Here is a 23,288-nt window from a genome sequence, read left to right on the forward strand (position 1 = left end):
GGTCAGTTTTGAGAGTTTTTGGGGGCTAGACTGCTCCAGGTCTCTCTGATCTTTGTAACTGTGGGCCACGTGAACTCACATGCTATTGGACTGGGCAAACCCAGCTGCTATTCTCAAATTGGCCTTGCTGTGCTTTCCGGTAATACCTGCTGGCTCTTTTGGGATTCTACTGTTTTCATGTCCATCAGCTGCTGCCCATAGCTTCTTCTTCCTTCTATATAGACACTGGTGCCATGTGGGTCTTACGGCTGATGGTGACGTGTCCCCATCTACTTCTATTTTGAGGTTCATGAGAATATCTTGGTTATGCTCTCCAGCCATCGACTTTTATGTGGAGATTCAAAAAGATTGAAACATGACTAAATTTAAATTTTTAACTTCTAGAAGTTCTATTTGGTTCTTTTTCAACTCTATTATATCATTCCAGAGCATCTCTTCCTCTTTTCTCATGTTTTTATGCCCTTCTTTTATTTCTTTAAGCATGTTGGACATTATTATTTTATAACCTTTATCCGATAATTCCAACATCTGAAGTCTTGGTTGCTTGGGTTCTATTAATTGTTTTTCCTAATGACTATCATGGTGATTTATTTAGGATTTTCTGTGTTAAAATTTATGGTTACTTTATCAGTATTGTCAGAAACCCAGGTTGAGGGGACATTCCTTCTGGGAGATATATGTTTGTTTCTTGCAGGTACCTAAGGATGTTGCTGATAAAGGCCAATTCCTTGCTGTTTCCTTTGTAGAACATTTCTCTTTCCGATTCTTAACCCTTTTCTTAGGACCGTAGCCCTTCCTGAGTCCCAGCTTTATATGAAGTGGTCTCCGTTCAAACTCCTCATCACTCTTGCTTCCCCCCCACAAGACACACATACAGGTCTAGGTCACTAGGGTCTTCAGCAGCTTCAATACTGACCCACCTCTCCGGCCCTAGAGTATTTCTTCAACTTTCTTGAAGATTTATCCATTCATTCAAAACAAAATTCTCTGTATTTCATTCTGCACTTTTAGATGCCCACTACAGGTAGTCCCCAACTTGTGACGTATTTGAGTTACGATTTAATTGCACTGACAACCTTCCTTTTTTTTTTTTTTTTGCAATTTTATCTTTAGTAAATGTACTACTTACAATGTTGCATAATTTGCTGATGTTATCATTCTCATGCCACCCCCCCAAAACAAATACGGACTGAGTTTATAAAGATACTGGCAATAAAAGGCATAATAACGAAAACTTTAAAAAACGAAGTATTTGACTTAGGACAGAATTTGTTCACAAAACTGACTGACGATGGAGTTTGTGGGAACAGGACCCATAGTAAATTGCAGACTACCTGTATAGTGTTCATTATATTGCCGAAAATTTAAGTCCTTTATTTACTTTCTTGGATATTTCAAATTGTTAAGTTTTAAAATCTGACAATTATTTGTTAGAATACCTAATATGCCTAAATATAGTTATGAAACATGGATTTTGGGGTTTAATTCCTCCATCTTTTTTTTTCCCCCAAATGCCTTTAACAACAAGAACTTCACTTTTTCGTGACCAGTGAACTGCGTGCTCCTTTAATGGCTAAAGTACCACAATAATTTTCTCCCTTTAGCTTATGGATCTGATTCCTGCTAAAATGTGGATCCTCCCGAGAGTGCCAGTGCTTTATGCCTGAGCCCATCCTCAACTTCGTCCTATTGCTTACCTTGCACAGCTACGTAATCACCAAGTCCTGTTAATTCCATTTCCTAAATAGCTCTCAAATTCATCTTCTCTTTTCCAATTCCACAATCATTAGCGCGGCCACCTCAACATTTCTTGCCTGGAATATCACAAGAGCCTCTTAACAGTTCGTCAGACTAAAGCCCAAATCTGAACCGGGCTGTCTCTGTTGCACTTTCTCTCACCACTCCCTCCCACTGCATATTCCAGAGATACAGGAAAAAAAACAAAACAAAACAAAAATATTGCCATCCAGTCGATTCTGACTCCTAGGGACTCTGTAGGACTGAGTAGAACTGCCCCATAGGGTTTCCAAGGAGCGGCTGGTGGATTTGAACTGTTGACCTTTCGGTTAGCAGCTGAACACTTAACCAATGCACCACCAGGGATCCACAATATGAAAGCCCAGCATATTACCCACACCTGTCTGACTGTGCACCTGCCATTCCCTCTTCCCTGATCTTTTCCACCTTGGTGAATGCCTGTGCTTCCTTTAAAACCTAGCTCAGATGTCAATTTCTTCTCGAAGTATTTTCTAAACTCTTCTTCCCTGTAAAATTAACTATTCCTTTCTCAACTTCCTCTTTTTCCCTGGTGTGTTAGGGAACTTATTACACTGTATTTTAATTTGTTTACCAACTGTCTTAGTTATCTAGTGCTGCTGTAACAGTGGGTGGCTTTAACAAACAGAAATTTATTTTCTCACAGTTTAGGGCACCGACTCTAGGGGGAGGCTTTCTCTCTGTCAGCTCTTTGGGAAGGTCCTTGTTCCTGGATCCTTGACAATCTTCACGTGATGTGACATCTATCTCCCCTCACTTCTGCTTACTCTCTTGTTTGTTTAATCTTTTTTATGTCTCAAAAGAGATTGACTTAAGACACACCCTACACTAATACTTCTCATTAACATAACAATGAAAACCCATTTCCAAATGGGATTAAAACCACAGGTATAAACCCAAACCCATTGCTATTGGCTCCATTCTGACTCATAACAACCGTACAGGACAGAGTAGAACTGCCTCACAAGGTTTCCAAGGCTGTAAACCTTTACAGGAGCAGACTGCCACATCTTTCTCCCAAAAAGTGGCCGGTGGGTTCGGACCACCAAACTTTCAGTTAGCAGCCGAGCACTTAGCCACTGAGCCACCAGGGCTTCTACCACAGGTATAGAGGTTAGGATTTACCGCACATATTTTAGGGGGACAAAATTCAATGTATAACACCAACCTGACAACCCTTCAAGGCCATTGGCTCTCTGAGGGCAGGTGCTTTCTCTTAGTTATTTCTGCTGCTGGGAGCCAAGCACAGTACATGTATTAGTACCCTAGAACTACCACAACAAATAACCACCAACTTGATGGCGTGACACAACAGAAATTTATTCTCTCACAGTTTTAGAGGCCAGAAGTTGGAAATCAAGGTGTTGGCAGGGCCACGCTCCATCTGAAGGGTCTTGGGAAGAATCCTTCTGTACCTCTTCCTGCATCTGATAGTCCCAGCTGTTGCGTGGCTCCTGGTAAAATGACTCCACTCTCTGCCCAAGTCTTCACACGGCTTTCTCTGGGTCTCTGTGTGTCTTCAATCTTATAAGGACACTCATCATTGGATTTAGGGCCCACCCTAATCCAGGATGACCTCATCTCGAGATCCTTACCTTCATTACATCTAAAAAGACCCTTACTCCAAATCAGGTCACATTCTGAGGTTCTGGGTGGATGCATGTTTTGGGTAGCCTGTTGTTTAACCTACTGCAGTACCTGATATAGAATAGCTGCTCGGTAAATGCTTTATGAACTTTGGCTATTTATGTTTCGTGTGAGTAAAACTCAGCTATCTGAGCTACAGCTGCTAACCAAAAGGTCAGCAGTTCAAATCCACAGTCGATCCTTGGAAACCCCATGGGGCAATTCTACTCTGTCCTACAGGGTCGCTATGAGTTGGTAATGACTGGAAGGCATTGGGTTTTTTTTTTTTAAATCTGCTAGAAGGTGAGTGTTGGTAGGGAAAACACAGCAAGCACCATGAATCCAAGGCGACGAAGAGCAGGTGTAGACAGGCCTACAAAAATATGAAGAGTACTGAAGACAGAAACAAGCTGCAAGAGTCTTGCCTTGAATAAATGGAAAAGATGCCTGAGTCTTAAACATATTATCCCTTTGCCTGTGGTGACAGGCTACTTTAGCTTGGGTCCATCAAAGTTAAGGATCATGGGATCACTTTACCAAAAACTCTTCGCTCCTTTAGTGCAGGAAGTGGGCCCTTAACCCTTTGAACATAGATTTGTTATGGGTTAAAGTCTAATTTGGGCTCCGAGGATACTATAAGGTTGCCCTGGATCCAATAAATCTTAAAAGGGGCTGGGGTGGGAATTGCTCAAGAAAAACAAAATGCCGAAGAGTTCAAAATAACTGAATTCCTCTGTAAGTTGCAATAGCTTTGGAAGGCTGCCTCCACAGTCTCTTCTGAGCTCTGCAGCCACAAAGATGAGGTAGGTGACAATTTTTCATCGCTCCTCTAAAATGAGGACTATCTTAAGCCTTCCACCTCCTACTATGCCCTTCAGCCCTGTCCCCACGTAACGTCCTCAGTTCTGTTTATGGAACAAAATTTGTGGCATTGTGAGTCACAGCCCTTCTTCTCCCCTTAATCACCAGGCAGCTTCACAAATCCAGGACAAAGAGTCTCTTTTCTCTGACCAAGTCCCAATAACTTAATGATTGGGTTTCACGTCCTTGGCTGAGTTTATTATCTGGCTGATAACTGACTTTTCATACCAAGCTTTGAGGTCTGGCAAGCTCTTCCTCTCCCCTTCTCTCTGGACCCTCGTGGCAGCTGCGAGCTAATACAGCTGCAGCAAGCGAGCCCCATCCTTGACTTCTTGATGACGGATGGCTGGGTGATCCCCAGGATGGGTTTTCTCCTGACAATTCCATTCTTCTTAGGTTTGGCTGAGATTTCATTTGTTGGCTTTCAGGATGGGATACTAATTAACGTTTTCAGTAAATCTTCTCTCTGAAATATTAAAGATGGAAAACTATTTGTTCTCATAGATAAGCTGTGAACCCAAACATTTAAGAAATTGAAACCAGATTAATAAAATGAGAACTGGGGCCAGTATCTTAGAGTTCTAGATGGAGCTTAGACCCTTCAAGGTCCCAAGCTTTGGGAAAATATTAGCACTTAAACTAGGAACTCAAACCAAATAAAATATTAGTTTAGCCTGAAGAATATTTGCATGCTCTTGTTTAGTTTCGGTTCAACAATTTTAATCGTCAACAGTTCAAATATTAGGAGGATCAAAGTAGATGTTGACTTTCTGGCACAAAAAGTATATATAATTTATAGTAGAATAGAATAATAGAAAAAGAAATACTGAAAACAAAGGGAAAAAAACTTTAATTATAACCACAGGTATCTTTAAAATATATACATTTCAGCCTTCTAGTATGGTCAATTAAGTTACATAATTGTTAAACACACACAATAACTACAAATAAAAAGTTTCCTACTTTCCCCCCATTGTTTTGCTTTGGAGTAAGGTCTATATGCTCTGCACTTCTTAACGTGTGCCGGGAATTCTTATCAATTAGTTGTTTGATGTATGTGCTGAGTAGATACGATTCCCTGCATAATGCAAATCCAGCTGGGTTTCCTAACACACTCTTTCAGAAGCGCATCATCTTACCTGATGCTCATCCTAGACTCGGGCATCAGGACAGGTGTTCTCATGACTTTTGCCAGTTGGAGAAACTGCTGCTGTGAGAAAATAAACACCTTGTCCAAGGTCTCAGGGTTGGATGTGCCACTGGCAGTCTGGTGGGTGACCAATAAGTCTATCTTAAATTTAGTGTGAGATGATAAAGTATGGAAGACAGAATAATGGCCCCTCAAACTGACCTCAAAGATGTCCCTAGTCTCCTGAACATGCGAATGTGTTATGCTACTTGGGAAGGAGGAATAGGTTTGCAGATGAAATTAAGGTTACTAATCAGATGACCTTAAAATAAAGATTACCCTGTATTATCTGGATGGGTCCAATGTAATCACCAAAACAAAACCTATTACCCATCAAATTGATTCTGACTCATAGCAACCCTATATGCTACAGAGTAGGGCTACTTCATAGGGTTTTCTTGGCTGTAATCTTTACGGAAGCAGATTGGGAGGCCTTTCTTCTGGGGCACTGATGGGTGGGTTTGAATCTACAACCTTTAGGTTTGTAGCCCCCCAGAGACCAATGTAATCACAAGGGTCTTCAGGATCAGAGTGATACGATGTGACGTGAAAAAGACCTGGCTAGCCTTGCTGGCTGTGAAGACCAAAGGGGGCCACAAGCTAAGGAATGTGGGCAGCCTTTAGAAGCCAGAAAAGGAATGACGTGAATTTTCCTCTAGAGCCTCCAGAAAGGAATGTAGCCTGCCAACACCTTGATTTTAGCCCATTTCAGACTTCTGACTTCCAGACAAAAAGAGAAAGAAAAGAAATGAAGAGAAAGAAAGAGTTGAGTTGAATATAGAATAAAATTAAAGAAACAAAGGGAAATGAAGAAGGGGAATAATGATGAAATTGGAGGGAGTAAAAGGGAACAGAGGTAAGAGGCTGGATGAGGTCTTGATTTTCTTTCTTATTGTGCTTTAAGTGAAAGTTTACAAATCAAGTCAGTTTCATACAAAAACTTACACACCTTGCTATGTATCCCAGCTGCTCTCCCCCTAATGAGATAGCACACTCCTCTTCTCCACCCTGTAGTCCCCCTGTCTATTCAACCAGCTCCTGTCCCCTTCTGCCTTCTCATCTCACCTCCAGACAGGAGCTGCCCATATAGTCTCATGTGTCTACTTGAGCCAAGAAGCTCACTCTTCACCAGTATCATTTTCTATCCCATAATCCAGTCCAATCCCTGTCTGAAGAGTTGGCTTCAGGAATGGTTCCAGTCTTGGGCTAACAAAGGGCCCTCCGGAGTCCCTCCAGTCTCAGTCAGACCATCTTAAGTCTGGCCTTTTTATGAGAATTTGAGGTCTGCATCTCACCGTTCTCCTGCTCCATCAGGGATTCTCTGTTGTGTTCCCTGTCAGGGCAGTCATCTGTTGCAGCCAGGCATGGTCTAGTTCTTCTGGTCTCAGGCTGATGTAGTCTCTGGTTTATGTGGCCCTTTCTGTCTTGGGCTCATATTTATCTTGTGTCTTTGGTGTTCTTCATTCTCCTTTGCTATATAGGTAGGTTGAGACCAACTGATGCATCTTAGATAGCCACTTGCTAGCGTTTAAGACTCCAGATGCCACTCACCAAAGTGGGATGCAGAACGTTTTCTTAATGCATTTTGTTATGCTAATTGACCTAGATGTCCCCTGAAACCGTGGTCCCCAGATGAGGTCTTGATTTCAGTTGGCAAAGAGCATTTCCCCCCAGGAGGCTCTGAGTAGGTGTTTATGTCCCCATTTTAGAGGCGAGGAAATTCAGGTTTGGGGTGTTTAAATTACCTGACCAAAGAAAACTGGACTGACATGTTGGCAAAGAAACAGGAAATACTCCAAATTCAACACTTAAACTACTAAGTACAGAAGGCTTTGAGTACAATTATTCTTCAGTATGTAGGTGTCTGACTTTTTCTTTTAAAAATTATTAGTAATATTACTAAACAAACATTGTAACACTAATAAAAATCAAATAAAAAAGTAATCCCACTGAAATTATTTCTGTATATTGCTGTTGTTGTTAGCTGCTGTTGAATTGACTCAGACTTACAGTGGCCTTACATACAACAGAAAGAAACGTTGCTTGGTCTTGTGTCATCCTCACCATTGCCAGCAAGTTCGAGTCCATCACTGCGGCTACTGCCAATCCATCTTAGCAAGGGTTTCTCTCACCCTCGCTGGCCCTCTGCTTCCCCAAACATGGTGTCCTCCTCCAGCGATAGATTACTCCTGAGGATGTGTCTGAAGCAAATGAATCAGACAATGTTCTGTGGTAATCCATAAGGTTTTCTTGGCTAATTTTTGGAAATAAATTGCCAGACCTTTATTCTTAGTCTGTCTTAGTCTGGAAGCTTCATTGAAACCTGCCCACCAGGTGTGACCCTGCTGGTGTTTGAAATACCAGTGGCATACATATATACGTATATATGGAGAATGAGAGAGAGAGATTTACCTCAAGGAAATGGCTCACGTGGCTGTATAGGCTGGCAAGTCCCAAGTTCATGGGTCAGGAATTAGGCTGGAGGCTTCTCCTGACTCACGTAGCTGCAAGGGCTGATGAAGCCAAGATCGGCAGGTAAGGTGGCCGGCTGCTGGCTCACAGGCCGAATCCCAAGATCGGCAGGTAATAGGGCAGGTCATAGGCTCAAGTTCCCAAAACTGGATGTCAGATGATGATGCATGATGAGTCAGATGCAGGATCCAGAGAAAGCAAAAGCCAGTGGCTTTGCCAGAATGCATTTATTGGATATAGGCCACACCTCTGAGGAAACTGTCTTTACAACTGATCGCCTGTTCATAGCACATCTCGTCATGAAGGCATTACTTTATGGAACAGCAATCAGTCTATGTCTGCCAAATTAAATCATTACATAACTGCCAAACCACTGACAATCATGGCCCAGCCAAGCTGACACATAACCTTAACCATCAAACATAGCTTCCAGTATCATAGCAAATGCAAGCCACAACAGTATGACAAACTGACAGGTAGGATTCTCTATGTCACATTCCTATATTTCACTATATGTACATAAATTTTGCATGGTTCTGATCACAGTATTAAGAGTCGACCTGTAAACTGTTAAAAAGCAAAGATGCCATTTTAAGAACTAAGGTGTGTCTGACCCAAGCCATGGTATTTTCAATTGCTGATAAATGAATCAGGAAGACCGAAGAATTGATACCTTTGAATTATGGTGTTGGAGAAGAATATTGAATATATCATGGGCTGCCAGAAAAATGAATAAATCTGTCTCAGAAAAAATACAGCCAGAATGCTGCTAAGAAGCAAAGATGGTGAGACTTCATCTCACGTACTTTGGACATGTTATCAGGAGGGCCTAGTCCCTTGAGAAGGACATCACGCTTGGTAAGACAGAGGCTCAACGAAAAAGAGGAAGACCCTCCATGAGATGGATTACACAGAGGCTGCAACAATGGGCTCAAACATAGCAACGATTGTGAAGCTGGTGTAGGACAGGGCAGTGTTTCATTCTGTTGTACATAGATAGGGCTGCCACAAGTTGGAACTGACTCGCTGGCACCTAACAACAACAACGATCACAGTATAAGTATAATCTTGCATATTTTTTACTTCCAATTACAAACATTTCCTATATCCTATCAGTTTTCATAATTATAATTTGAATGGCTGATTGGTATTTCACCAGATTGGTGTATGGTAACTTACTAAACAGCTTCTATATTGTTGGACACTGAGCTCGTTTCTAGCTTTTGGTCAATATAAACGGTGCTGCAAGGAGTATTTTCAGGTACATATAATTTTCCCCTTAAAATTTTTTTTTCTTTTAAAGATTAATTACTACAGTCGATCATATGTATATTTTTTCTAAATTTGATTTTGTTGTTGTTGAAAACATACACAACAAAACATACACCAATTCAAAAAAACATACACCAATTTAGTGACACTGATTACATTCTTCAAGTTGTACAACCATTCTTACCCTCCTTTTCTGAGTTGTTCCTTCCCCATTAACATAAACTCACTGCCCCTAACGTTCCTATCTTATCTGGTGAGTTACTTTTGCCAACTGGATCCCATAGAGATAGTTCTTAAAAGAGCACAATGCTCAAGGCAGACCATTTTTTTACTAGTTAAGCTAAACTATTGTTTGGCTTTAAGATGACTTCAGGGGATATTTTTGGTTTAAGATTCAATCAGGGCAATAGTTTCATGGGTTAATCTACCCTGTACGGCTCCAGAAAGTCTAGAGGTCATCAGAACTTGAAATTCTTTTCTGCATTTTCCACCTTTTGATCAGGATTCTTCTAGACACCTTTGATCAAATGTTCAGTAATGGTAGCTGGGCACCATCTAGTAATTCTGGTCTCATGGCAAAGGAGGCAGCTGTTCATGGAGGTAATCAGCCACACATTCTATATCTTCCTCCTCCTATTCCTGACTCTCCTTCTTCCTCTGCTGCTCCAGGTAAATAGAGATCAATTGTTGTGCCTTGGGTGGCTGCTTGCAAGCTTTTAAGACCCCAGGCACTATGCAACGAACTAGGAGGTGGAAGAGAAGCACTAAACACATTATTAGGTCAATTAACTGGGATGTCCCAAGAAACCATGATCCTCCAAACCAAGGAAACAAATCCCATGAGGTGTTTGGTTGTACATAAGTAGGCTCAGCAGATACTCTTTTTTTGTCTTTGTTAAGTATAACTATCACACAACTTTTGCCAATTCAGCTTTTTACAGGTGTACAACTTATTGACAGCAATTACAATAATTGGCTGTGCAGCACTACCGTTAATCAATGAGATTTTTCCATCATCATTTCCACTTCCCCCTCTCTCCCACCCCTAGTAACCACTAATAAACTTTGGTCTCTGTACATTTGCCTTTTCTTGTATTTTTATATAAGGAAGGTCATATAATATTTGTCCTCTTGTGATTGGTTTATTTCATTTAGCATAATGTCTTCAAGCTCCATCCATACTTTAGAGTGTACCAAGACTGATAGGTATATTCTTACGAGTCCACGTTTACTGACAAGTTGCTTTCAAAAAGCATTATGCCAATTTGTATTGCCACCACCAGTGTCTAAGTGTACACATTTTACTACAGTTTTCTTGGTATTGGGTATTATACATTTTTCCCCTTTGTACTTATTTTCCAAAGCTATTGTCTGTCTTAAAAACCCTGTTGCCCTAGAATCTCTTTAACTCTTAGGGACCCTCTAGGACTGAGTAGAGCTGCCCCATAGGGTTTCCAAGGCTGTAATCTTATTGGGAGCATTCTTCCACATCTCTCTCCCTTGGAGAGGCTAGTGGTTGTAAACTGCTGACCTTTCAGTTAGCAGCCAAGTGCTTAACCACTGTACCACCAGGGCTCCTACTGTTTGTCATACAGTCCTCAAATTAGCTAGTACTCACTACTAATTAGCAAAAGGGGTAAATGGTACCTCTCCTGCTTTTCATATTTCATGCTTTTATATTTAATTTGATGCATTAATAGTCTTCATTTAAATTTTAGAATAACAAAAGGATATCAAGGAAAAGTATAATACCACCAAAGTTAAATCACAGAGTAAAGGGAGACCAATGATTCGTTTTATGCCAGTTTAAAAACCTCTAACTGTAGAAAGCAGCTATGAGTAAAATCACTTCAGATGAAAATGGAAGAATCCAGAAGACATACTGGCTAAACTCCACACTAGACGGACTTGAAATCCTGTCTACTTGGTGGTAATGTTTGGAAACATTAGCGACTAACTCAGGGACAGCCTCAGGATAAGTTCTGTGGCCCAGGATAGTTGTAGAATTGTTGTTGGCTTGTTCTGGAAATCCTGAAGATTCTTGTCCTGTTTGCACGATTTTAATGGTTAAAAAAAAAAAAAAAAATTGCTATCCAATCGAGACTGACTCATGGCGACTGTGTGTGTGTCAGAGTAGAACTGTGGTTCACAGGGATTTCAATGGCTGATTTTTCAGAAGTAGATTGCCAGGCCTTTTTTCCCAGGTACCTCTGGGTGGACTTGAACCTCCAACCTTTTGGTTAAAACCAAATGTTAACTGAGCTCTTAACTGTTTGCACCACCCAGGGACTCTGCCCAGCAAAGTAGGGGAGGAACAGCTTTGAATGCCCTCACTCTTGCGCTTACCAAGCCACTGTTGATAACCCTCACTCCTGGACAAGAGTCTGTAAAGCAAGATCTGAACCGAAAGCAGCCATAAGAGCTGGGCCCTGAACGTTGGTCTTCCTGCTCTCCTTCCCCTCGCTGCCTGCAGGCACACATAATCAGGGGTGGCCTGTTTCCGGTTCCTCCACTTAGCTATTAACTCCGGAGCTGAGGGCTGTGAGCCTGCTGTAATGGAGTGGCATTCCTGGGATTTGGTTTTTAGACTTCCAATTTCTTCACAAAGCACTCATAGTATTTTTAGGGACCAAAATAAATAAATAAAAATAAAAGAGTTTTTTAGGAAACCACTCCATTTTAAGTGTCATTTGGCTCAAGGACTTAATCTGTGTAAGTTGTTGGGTCACTGTGATAAGTACATCCAGGAAGAGGCCTACTGCCTGATTATACTCTCCAGGTTGCAAGGCTTCTATGATGAAAACTCCTGGGAAATGTTAATAGGTGAGCTGTGAGATCAGGGGAAAATGGCAACCCAGTTCTGCCCCCAACCACCCTGTGGGATGGGAAGAGAATGAAAGCTAACATTTGCTGCCACCTACTTTGGGCCTGCCTCCTCAAAGTAGAGCTGACCTCAGAGGCGTGGATGGAGTCAAGCTTCCGCAGCCTCATTTGCTGATGTTACAGGACTCAAAATGAGAATGGACAGCAACCTGAAGAGGAATGGCATTGCATTCATCGTCAAAAAGTATGTTTCAAGGTCTATTCTAAAGTACGCTGCTGTCAGTGATAGGCTAATATCCATACACTTATAAGGAAGACCAGTTAATACAACCATTTTTCAATTTTATGCACCAACCACTAAGGCCAAAGATGAAGAAATTGAAGATTTTTACCAGCTTCTGAAGTCTGAAATGGATCACACATGCAAACAGGATGTATTGACAATTACTTGAGATTGGAACGAGAAAGTTGGAAACAAAGAAGAAGGATTGGTAGTTGGAAAATACGGCCTTGGTGATAGAAATGAAGCCAGAGATCGCATGATAGAATTTTGCAAGACCAACGACTTCTTCATTGTAAATACCTTTTTTCACCAACATAAATGGCAATTATACACATGGACCTCGCCAGATGGAATACACAGGAATCAAATCGACTACATCCATGGAAAGAGATGGTAGAAAAGCTCAATATCATTAGTCAGAACAAGGCCAGGGACCAACTGCAGAACAGACCATCAACTGCTCATATGCAAGTTCAAGCTGAAGGTGAAGAAAATTAGAACAAGTCCACAAGAGCCAAAGTACGACCTTGAGTATATCCCACCTGAATTTAGAGAACATTTCAAGAATAGATTTGACGCGTTGAACACTAATGACTGAAGACCAGATGAGTTGTGGAATGAGATCAAGGACATCATACATGAAGAAAGCAAGGAATCATTAAAAAGACAGGAAAAACAGAAAAGACCAAAGTGGATGTCAGAAGAGACTCTTAAACTTGCTCTCTAACATCAAGCAGCTAAAGCAAAAGGAAGAAACAATGAAGTAAGAGAAGTAAACAGAAGATTTCAAAGGGCCGCTCAAGAAGATAAAGTATTATAATGACATGTGCAAAGAGCTGGAGATGGAAAACCAAAAGGCAAGAACATTCCCAGAGTTTCTCAAGCTGAAAGAAGTGAAGAAAAAATTCCAGCCTCAAGTTGCAATAGTGAAGGATTCTATGAGGAAAATATTAAATGACACAGGAAGCATCAAAAGAAGATGGAAGGAATATACAGAGTCATTACACCAAAAAGAATTGGTTGGCGTTCAACCATTTCAAGAGGTAACATATGACCAGGAACCAATGGTACTGAAGGAAGAACTCCAAGCTGTACTGAAGGCATTGGCGAAAAACTAGGCTCCAGGAATTGATGGAACATCAATTGAGATGTTTTAACAAATGGATGCAGCACTGGAAGTGCTCACTCATCTATGCCAAGAAATTTGGAAGACAGCTACCTGGCCAACTGACTGGAAGAGATCTATATTTATACCTATTCCCAAGAAAGGTGATTCCACAGAATGTGGAAATTATCAAACAATATCTTCAGTATCACACGCAAGTAAAATTTTGCTGAAGATCATTCAAAAGTGGCTGCAGCAGTATAGTGACAGGGAGCTGCCAGAAATTCAGGCCAGATTGAGAAGAAGATGTGGAATGAGGGATATCATTGCTGATGTCAGATAAATCCTGGTTTAAAGCAGAGAATACCATAAAGATGTTTTAAAAAAACCAAACCCACTGCTGTCGAGTTGATTGCGACTCATAGCAGCCCTACAGAGACCCTATAGGACAGAGTAGAACTGCCCTATAGAGTTTCCAAGGAGCACCAAGTGGATACAAGCTGCCGACCTTTTGGTTAGCAGCCGTAGCCCTTGACCACTACACCTCCAGGGTTTCCGAAAGATGTTTACCTTTGATTATGCAAAGGCATTTGACTGTGTGGATCATAACAAATTATGGATAACATTGCGAAGAATGGGGATCCTAGAACACTTAATTGTGCTCGTGAGGAATCTGTACATAGATGAAGAGGCAGTTATTCAGACAGAACAAGGAGATACTGTGTGGCTTAAAGTCAGGAAAGGCGTGTGTCAGGGAAGTATCCTTTCACTATACCCATTTAATCTGTATGCTGAGCAAATAATCTGAGAAACTGGACTCTGAAGAAGAATGGGGCTTCAGGATTGGAGGAAGACTAATTAATAACCTGCATTTTTATTATGCAGATGACACAACCTTGTTTGCTGAAAGTGAATAGGACTTGAAGCACTTACTGATGAAGATCAAAGACCATAGCCTTCAGTAAGGATTATACCTCAACATAAAGAAAACAAAAATCTTCACAACTGAACCAATAAGCAACATCACAATAAATGGGGAAAAGATTGAAGTTGTCAAGGATTTCATTTTACTTGGATCCACAATCAACACCCATGGAAGCAGCAGTCAAGAAATCAAAAGACGCATTGCATTGGGCAAATCTGCTGCAAAAGACCTCTTTAAAGTGTTGAAAAGCGAAGATGTCATCTTGAAGACTGAGGCGCACCTGACCCAAGCCATGGTATTTTCAGTTGCCTCATATGCATGTGAAAGCTGGACAGTGAATAAGGAAGACTCAAAAAGAACTGATGCCTTTGAATTGTGGTGTTGGTGAAGAATATTTACTATGCCATGGACTGCCAAAAGGACGAACAAATCTGTCTTGGAAGAAGTACAACCAGAATGGTCCTTAGAAGCAAGGATGGCAAGACATCGTTTTATATCCTTTGGACATGTTGTCAGGAAGGATGAGACCCTGGAGAAGGACATCATGCTTGGTAAAGCAGAGGGTCAGTTGAAAAGAGGAAGACCCTCCATGAGACGTATTGACACAGTGGCTGCAACAATGGGCTCAAGCATAACAACGATTGTGAGCATGGCACAGAACCAGGGCAGTGTTTCATTCTGTGGTACATAGGGTCACTATGAGTCAGAACTGACTCTATGGTACCTACAACAACAAACAACTTTGGGCCTGGTAGGAACTTTATATGTATATTGCCTGACTTTATCTTCATAAGTAACCTTTGTGTTCTCAGCTAACATTGACTATTTTTCCTCACCTTGGGGTAAAGGCAAAGTATGATAGAAATTGTTTGCAATAATCTCTGACATAGCATAGTGTGAAAACTGCCGCGCCCTGCTGGGATGTAATTTGTAAAGGTCAGTGGCCAGGAGAAGCAGCTTCTTTCCTGCTCTCCACACATGGGGGGTGAGTTGACTGTGGGGAGGGGTTGTAGTCACAGGCTGGAGGAGCCCCAGCCCTTCCTTAAGCCCTGCTGCCTGTGAAGCTTGGAGAAGCAGCTGAAGAGCTTCAGGCTGCTGCCCTCTGTGGGATCCACTACCCCACACCTGTCTCCATACCAAGCATCCCTCTCTTGCGCCACCTCCTCCTACCCTCCACCTGCTTCAGTCCCCTCCTACCTCCTCGCCCCACAAGGAGACCTCCCACAACAGGAAGCCTCCAATCCTCTGACTCCCGTTCCTCCTCGGTCCATTGTTACATCCCATTTTTGAAGATATTCTTAACCCCCCTCCCTCTGCTCTGCTCACCTGGCAACTCCTTTCATTTGCAGTTTACTCTTGCCCCTAAACTGCTGAACTTTGCTGGGGAAAATCATACACACAGAAAAACTGCTTTCATTATAAACACATGCTTTTTTATCTATTCTTTGGTCTCATGTCTTCTATACCACCGCTTCCACGAAGTGGTGTCCCTAGGGTTGGTGTCACCCAGTGTGGTAACTCACGGTGTCACCGCCCCACCTTAATTACCACAATATTGTAGCTAAAACACCAGAAAATTTAACAAAATCACCAACTATAAAAACACAGGCAGCAACGAAAACAACAGCACCCGCTTGTAGAGCGTGTGGAGGAAACCACATGATTCCAAGTGTCAGTGTAATTGGGTAATAATGACAGCTCTGGCCAGAGCACATTGGAAAGTTCAAAAAGTAACAGCATAGAGTTTTAGCCTTGTAGATATTTTGATACATGTAAGCTGGGCTTATGAAAATTTTTTTGTTATAAATTACTACAGAGATTTTTTATATAAAAAAATAAATTTCTGCTGAAACACTGCACAAAAATTTTAAAGACAGTCATTTTGGTGTCACCTCCTCTGACAGTGTCCCTGGTGGGGTCTGCACCCCCCGCACCCCTACTGATGCCACTGCTTCTACGTAAGCCCTCAGCTGAGACCTGTCCTCACACTTGAAGAAAATCGACAGCAATAGAAGGCACCTTCCACCAAAGCACACGCCTCCCTCCACCTGCTCCTGGAGGCCCCCATCCTTCCTCCTCCTTTCTGTCAGTGCAGGCAGCCGCCCTGTCCTGCCTCAGGTGCTTCTCCTCCTGGAGGACGGTGCTCCTGCTGTGAACACCCCCCCCACCCCCACCCCACATTGCCTGTCTCTGTCTTTAGAGGAATTATTCCCATTAGCACATACACAAGTTTTAGTGTCTTGCATCTAAAAGAAAACAAAAATGAAAAAACCCAGCACATCCCTTGACTCTACATCTTCCTCCCGCTACCACCCCGCCTGTGTTCCTCTTTCATTGAAACTTCTCAAAACTGTTGTCTGCACTTTGACTTCTGCTCCCTCACTTCCCATTCATTCTGTGTACTTTTTCAATTGATTTTAGATTCACATGGCTCAAAATTTTAAAGGAACAACCAGGTACACAGAAAAGTCTGTTTCTACCTCTATCTTCCAGCCTCCCTCCCTGGAGGCAACCAGTGTTATCAGTGTCTTGTGTATTTGCCTAGAGATATTTGATGCCCAGGTAAGAAATTATACACAGGTATTTCGTCCACCCTTTCTTCTACACAAATGGCAGCAAGCTTTAGGCAGTGTTATACAGCTGGATTTTTTGGTTTGCTTGTTTGTTTTTTACTTAATCTCTTTTGAGACTGATTTTATTTCAGCACTAGTGTTTCCTAACTTTTTTAACCATTGCATCCTTGTCCTTTGTGTGAATATGCCATCATTTACTCAACCAATCTCTACCGATGAGCACCCAGACTACTTCCAATCTTTGACAAACAAGGTAGAATATTAATCATTTGCACACATTTAGTGCAAAACAGATTAGCCATAAAGTTAACGAAGCTTAAACTTCATAGCCCTCACTTCCATGGGGACTGAATATTCATTTTTGTATCTAACTTTTTTTGTAATTTTGTGCCCTTTGTCTTAAAGATGGCACCTAGAAGTATATAAAATTCAGGCCCCACAAAACTTAAATCTGGCTGAGTGTATATTTGTGGAAGTGGATTTTCTAGGTCAAAGTTTGTGTACATTTATCATTTTAAAGATACAAATTGCCTTCCATTGAGGTGGTAAAATTTATATTCTCACTAGTAACATATCAAAGTGCCTGTTACCTATGCCTTTATTGATAAAGTGTTATCAAACTTTTGGATCTTTATTAGTCTGATAGAAAAATAGTAACTCCTTGTTCTCTTTGGAATTTCTTGTGTTAGTGGTCATAGCGTTTTTATAAGTGTAAGGGGTATAGATTTTTTTCTTTTCAGTATAATTTCTGTTCAAATACTTTATTTTTGACCGATTTGTAGAGCTCTGCATTTTTTTTTATACGTATGTGTATGTATGTGTGTATATACATATATATACATACAGGTATATATACACGTGTGTGCATATTATGCATATCTATGAGTATATATGCATATGTGTATATATGTGTGTGTGGAAACCCTGGTGGCATAGTGGTTAAGCGCTAAGGCTGTTAACCAAAGAGTCGGCAGTTCGAATCTGCCAAGTGCTTCTTGGAAACTCTATGGGGCAGTTCTAATCTGTCCTATAGGGTCGCTATGAGTCAGAATCAACTCCACAGCAGTGGGTTTGGCTTTGGGTTATATAGTGTATATAATCCAAAAAACCAAACCCACTGCCGTCGAGTTGATTCTGACTCATAGCGACCCTATAGGACAGAGTAGAACTGCCCCATAGAGTTTCCAAGGAGCGCCTGGCGGATTTGAACTGCCGACCCCTTGGTAAGCAGCCGTAGCACTTAACCACTACGCCACCAGGGTTTCCATAGTGTATATAAAAAAACAAGCTGTATGTATATTAAAGACAATTAGTTTTTTGTGATATGAGTTGTAAATATTTTCCCAAGTTTCTTGATTCTCTTTTCACCTGGGTGTTGTTTTGCAGATTTATGGAACAAAACAAACTGTTTTTTTTATAGTTGTTGGACTTGTGTAATGATTAGAAAGGGCTTCCTCATTCTGAATTTTTTTTTTTAAATTTCCCATGATTTCCACTAGGACTATTTATGTATCTTTACATTTAAACCAGGAATTTATTCTGAGTTGAATTGTTAAGATCTAAGTCCAATTGTCCTCTTTTTTCCCCACATTATCTTTTACTTTCCAGCCCTCCACACCACTGAAACTAAAACTCCTGATAAAATCAATGATGGGCCTGTTGCCAAATCCAAACATCACAACTCAGATCCCTTTCTGCTTAACTCCTCACAGCTTTCAACACAGCTGGCCACTGACTTGTTGAAATGCTTTCTTCTCTTAGCTTCTGGTACATCAAGCCCTCTCTTCCCATCTCACCTGTGGACATGTCTGAGCTTCTTCTTGGCTCCTCTCTATTTACTAGACTTAATGCTTGGAGTTACCCATGACTCAAGCTTGAGCCCACGCTACTTCTTCTTTCTAGGTGATCAATTTACATGATCAGTTAGCATGTTTGGGGTCCCCAGGTGGTGCAAAATGTTGACGCACTTGGCTGCCAACCAAAAGGATAAAGGTCTACTGAGAGGCGCCTTGGAAGAAAGGCCTGGTGAATACTTCAGAAAAATCAGCCACTGAAAACCCCGTGAAGCACACCTCTGTTCTGACACACGTGGGGTTGCCGTGAGTCACAGTCAACTTGACACCAACTGGTTTAAACAGCGTGTTTACTGGTTTATTCTCAGGCACTTTCTGAACTCTAGACTCATATCCCACGCTACCTGACATCTGAATCTGGATGTCTCACAGGCCTCTTCATTTTCTTTTCCTGTGATGACTTGTATTTATTTTTTCTAATTATTTACTCCCCCTCCCTGCATCAGGATTAAATATCCTCACCTATTACCATGTGACTTGCGTGCCTCCTAGGGGAGGAGGATACTTGCCTACCTTGTCAGGTTAACCAGATGGGAACTACTCAGTCCGCCTGGATCCTGGAGCAAGACTTACAGCTGCGGACATGTAATGGGAATAAAAATTAAACCATTACAAGACAGCACTGTAAGCTATTGTTTGCATTTTGGGGTTGTTTGTTTTGGCAGCATAGCATGACAAAAATTGACTTATATATGCACCAAATTGTTTCCTTTACCTTTCCACCCATAAACAAGCTTTCGTATGCCAGTAAATGGCACCATTTACTAGCATCTGTCTACCTACTTACTCAATAAAAAACCAGGAATTATTCTTGATTCTTTCCCTTACCCTGTACGTTGGATCAATCCTTAGCAAGTCCTACCATTTCTAAAAAATATATCACCAATTCACTCTCAAAATATTTACTGTCATAGTCATCTCTTGGCTAAATTACCTAAATAACTACTGTAGCCTCCTACCTAGTCTCCTGCTTCTGTTTTTCTTCCAACCTATTCCCTATACTGCAGCAGAAGTCATTGCAAAAGAAAAATTGGAACACTTCATTCTCCTGCTTAAAACTTTCAGTGGTTTTTCATTAGCTTTAGCATAAAATCCAACAGTCTTTTCATGACCTACAAGTCATAGTCTCTTGGTTGTCTCTCCAACCCCATCACACACCAGATGCTTCCTTGAATTTCTTGCTCCAGATACACTAGTCTTCTCTTGTTCTTCACACACAACCATCTCTTTCCTACCTCAGGACCTTTGCACATGCTATTCCCACCATCCTCCATCTAGAAAGCTATTGCCCTCAGTCTTTGAAGCCACTCTCTGAATGATGAGCTTTTTAAATTTATATTTGAACTTAAATGTGTCATCTCCTTAAAAGCCTCTCCTACCACCCTATCCAAAGCAGATTCCCTCTCTGCAAATCTCTATCTCAATTCCTTTCTTTTTTTTATTTTTAAAGAGAATTTACTTCAATTTACAAGTTTAATTTATCTGTCTTCCCTGTAGGAATGTACCCTTCTGAAGGCAGGAACAGAATCTGTCTCATTTATTCTGTACTACCCCAGGGACTAGCATAGAGTAGATGCTTCATAAATCCTCTGTTGAATGAATGAATCATTTCATAGTGAGCAATTTTGGTACAGGGCAGGCCATCAACAGGATTACTCTGATAGATGAATAAACCTGTATCTAACCTTAATCTCAGGAATTTTCTTGGTGGGTGCTTGTCTTGGCTGCTCTTGGGAAAAGGAAAATATTAAATGTTCCACATGTACGTCTTTCCTTTGCCTAGTACACTGCTGTCCACACAGAACCAACCACCCCCAACTACCAGTGCCGCCAAGCCCTTGATTCTAGGCCTGCTGCTTCTTGTTAACTGGGTGACCAAATAGCTAAGGAACTACTTTCCTGGGGGAAGTAACAGACTGGATGATGAAGCTCTGGTAGGATGAGCGGGGAACAGAGCAGCAGACCTGCCTCCAGCACCACCCATGAGCTTGACTCAGAGATCTAGTCCAAGCCTGTGCCAACAAGTGAGCAATCTTCTGTGGTCTCACTTTTGGACTTCTGTCCATTAACTTTGCTTCTAAGGCCACATAACTTTTCAAAGTTTTTTTTAAAAAATTCATAACTCGGAGACACTTTTAGGCATAAGTGTTTTGGGTAAAGGACTGTAAAGAATTGCAGACTTGTAATAACTAACTCAGGATTGTTAGGAGGATTAAATGAAGTAAAAAAAAAAAAAAAATTTTTTTTTTTTTTTAAGTACCACATATAAAATGTTTAGTATAATGCCTAGCTATGATGGTTAAGATTGTGTGTCAACTTGGCTGGGCCATAACTCTTAGTGTTTATATGTGATCACCTGGATAATGGGATCTGCTGTGAGTAGCCAATCAGTCAAAAGGGAGTTTCCTTGGGCATGGGGCCTGCGTCCAAATGTAAGTGGACGTTCTGGCTTTTGCCTGCTCTGGATCTTGCAGCTGCCTCCTGTTTGGCTGACCTCCAGTTCTTGGGGACTTGAGCTATCAGCTTATCTGCTGATCGTGGGACTCATTAGCCTGTGAGCAAGAGCCCTGCTCTCTGACCTGCCAATCTTGGGTTTGCTAGGCCCTGCAGCTACATGAATCAGGAGAAGCCTCTATTCTGATCCACTGACTTGGAACGTTCCAGCCTCTACAATCCCGTGAGCTATTTTCCTGATATAAATCTCTCTCTCTGTATTTATACGTTTTACCAGTTTTGCTTCCCTAGAGAACCTAGCCTAAGACACTAGTACAAGAGAGTCCTCACATAATGTTAGCTTTTAGAAAAAAAATCTTGAATGGCAACGAGCTGGCTGGCAGCAGGAATCAGGACTCAGCACTGAGGAACCAGGCTGGATAGAAGGCAAGGGTGGCACCCTGTGATCAATGTGGTAGAGAGATATACAGTCCTTTGTGGCTGTTCCCAGTATAAAAAACACCAAACCCACTGCCATCGGTTCAGACTCATATCGATCCTATAGGACAGAGTAGAACTGCCCTATAGGGTTTGCAAGAGTGGCTTGTGGATTTAAACTGTCAATCTTCTGATTAGAAGCTGAGCTCTTAACTACTGTGCCACCAGGGTATCCCCAGTATAAATCAATACAATTTTTGTCAGCCTCCTTGGGAATGTCTGGTGTTGGGGAGTTCTGCCAAAGTACCTGAGTTTCAATGTAGCCTAGAATGCTCATGGGTAGGAAACAGGGATTTAGTGTGAAAGGAATTGGACTTAGGCCTGCTGAACTGTACTGATATGCAATTGTTGTTTAAGGACAAATATCATAGGAGGACTACTTGGGGTACACATTTTTTTTAAACCAAGAGGAAATCCTTTCTTATTTCTAGTTGTATTCCTACCTCCTTTCTCAAAGTTTTATTCTAGGAGCTGACCTATTATATTTGTTGAGGGAGTCGAAGTTCATCTGAGGTAGGAACAGTAGATGAGCTACATATAAATGACATGAGAGGGAAGGGCATCATGACAAAGCCTTAGTGGGATTTAACAGTTGGGATTGAACATTTATCTAGTTTGAAGGTGACCAATCAGTGTGTCCACAATTCAGCCCCAGGTACCAATTTCCCCTAGAGAACTTTGAGCATCAAGGCAGTAAATGTAGGCTTGGAGCTAAGCTTGGAGAAGTAAGCTTTCTCAGATGGTGCTAATTAACATCGTACCGCACTCTCCACACCTGTCTTCATTAATTATTCCGAGAAAAATCTGAGATACGTAAAAAGCAATATTAACAACTAATTAATGTCCTTCAAAACTAGCCTATACTGTTAGTAAAGATTTTAACATATAAACCAAGAAACATACGGGATTCTTTGTTCTCAATAATACAATAATTTAACTTGAACTCTTTATTTAGTAATATGTTGCTGTAATGACAAAGTTTCTATGTCCTTTTAGTTATGACTGTTACTAAGATACAAAGACTCACATTATATAAAAAAAGGCCCAAATTGGGCACACACAAGGTAAACATGTGATGACATAAAGTAACCCGTTATACGTCAGTTCCTTCTCTTCATAGTTTCTCATGTGAATGTCCAAAGACAACTTTGCAAGCTGTTTGCAATAGCCAGGTGTTAAGCAATATCTTCATCATTGCAGCAATATGTAGTTTTCAGGGGGACAGACCTTGTGTTGAGTGATTGAATCTAGGAGAAAAGAAAAGCAGCTTTGCGTTTATAATGGTCAGCCACATAAAAAATAATATTTTAAAATATAAATAATATTTTAAAATATAAATAATATTTTAAAATATACATATTTTAAAATATACACAGAATCATATTTAAAAAATCTTAAATGGTGTAGAGCCGCACTATCTGCATGGCCATATAGCTTATGTAGCTATTTAAGTGAAAATTAATCAAAGTAAAAGAATATAAAAAATTTAGCAACATTTAAAGTGCTCAATAGCCACATACTCTATTAGACACAGTACACAGAGAACATTCTTTTCACTGCAGAAAATTCTGTCAGACAGAGTAAAGAGTCTGCCGGTCT

The 23,288-nt window shown here is 41.1% G+C and overlaps 1 protein-coding gene across 9 annotated transcripts in view; it reads right to left on the bottom strand.

Moving 5' to 3' along the window:
* MCPH1 (microcephalin 1) overlaps positions 1-23,288 on the bottom strand; it is a 331,342-nt gene that overhangs the window by 3,701 nt on the left and 304,353 nt on the right. For 3 of the 9 annotated variants that reach the window (XM_064294947.1, XM_064294948.1, XM_064294949.1), the window contains one exon: positions 22,608-22,936. Coding sequence is in view for 2 of the 9 variants with exons in the window: in XM_064294941.1 (XP_064151011.1) it covers positions 22,881-22,936 (56 nt within the window). In the remaining 7 variants the exon portion in view is untranslated. Of the gene's footprint in view, positions 1-15; positions 4,730-22,607; positions 22,937-23,288 lie in introns of those variants that run through there. The other 6 variants (XM_064294939.1, XM_064294944.1, XR_010323534.1 and 3 more) reach the window with 5 other exon arrangements.

Source organism: Loxodonta africana, chromosome 12 (genome assembly GCF_030014295.1).
Source record: "Loxodonta africana isolate mLoxAfr1 chromosome 12, mLoxAfr1.hap2, whole genome shotgun sequence".
In the NCBI taxonomy this organism is placed as follows: Eukaryota; Metazoa; Chordata; class Mammalia; order Proboscidea; family Elephantidae; genus Loxodonta; species Loxodonta africana.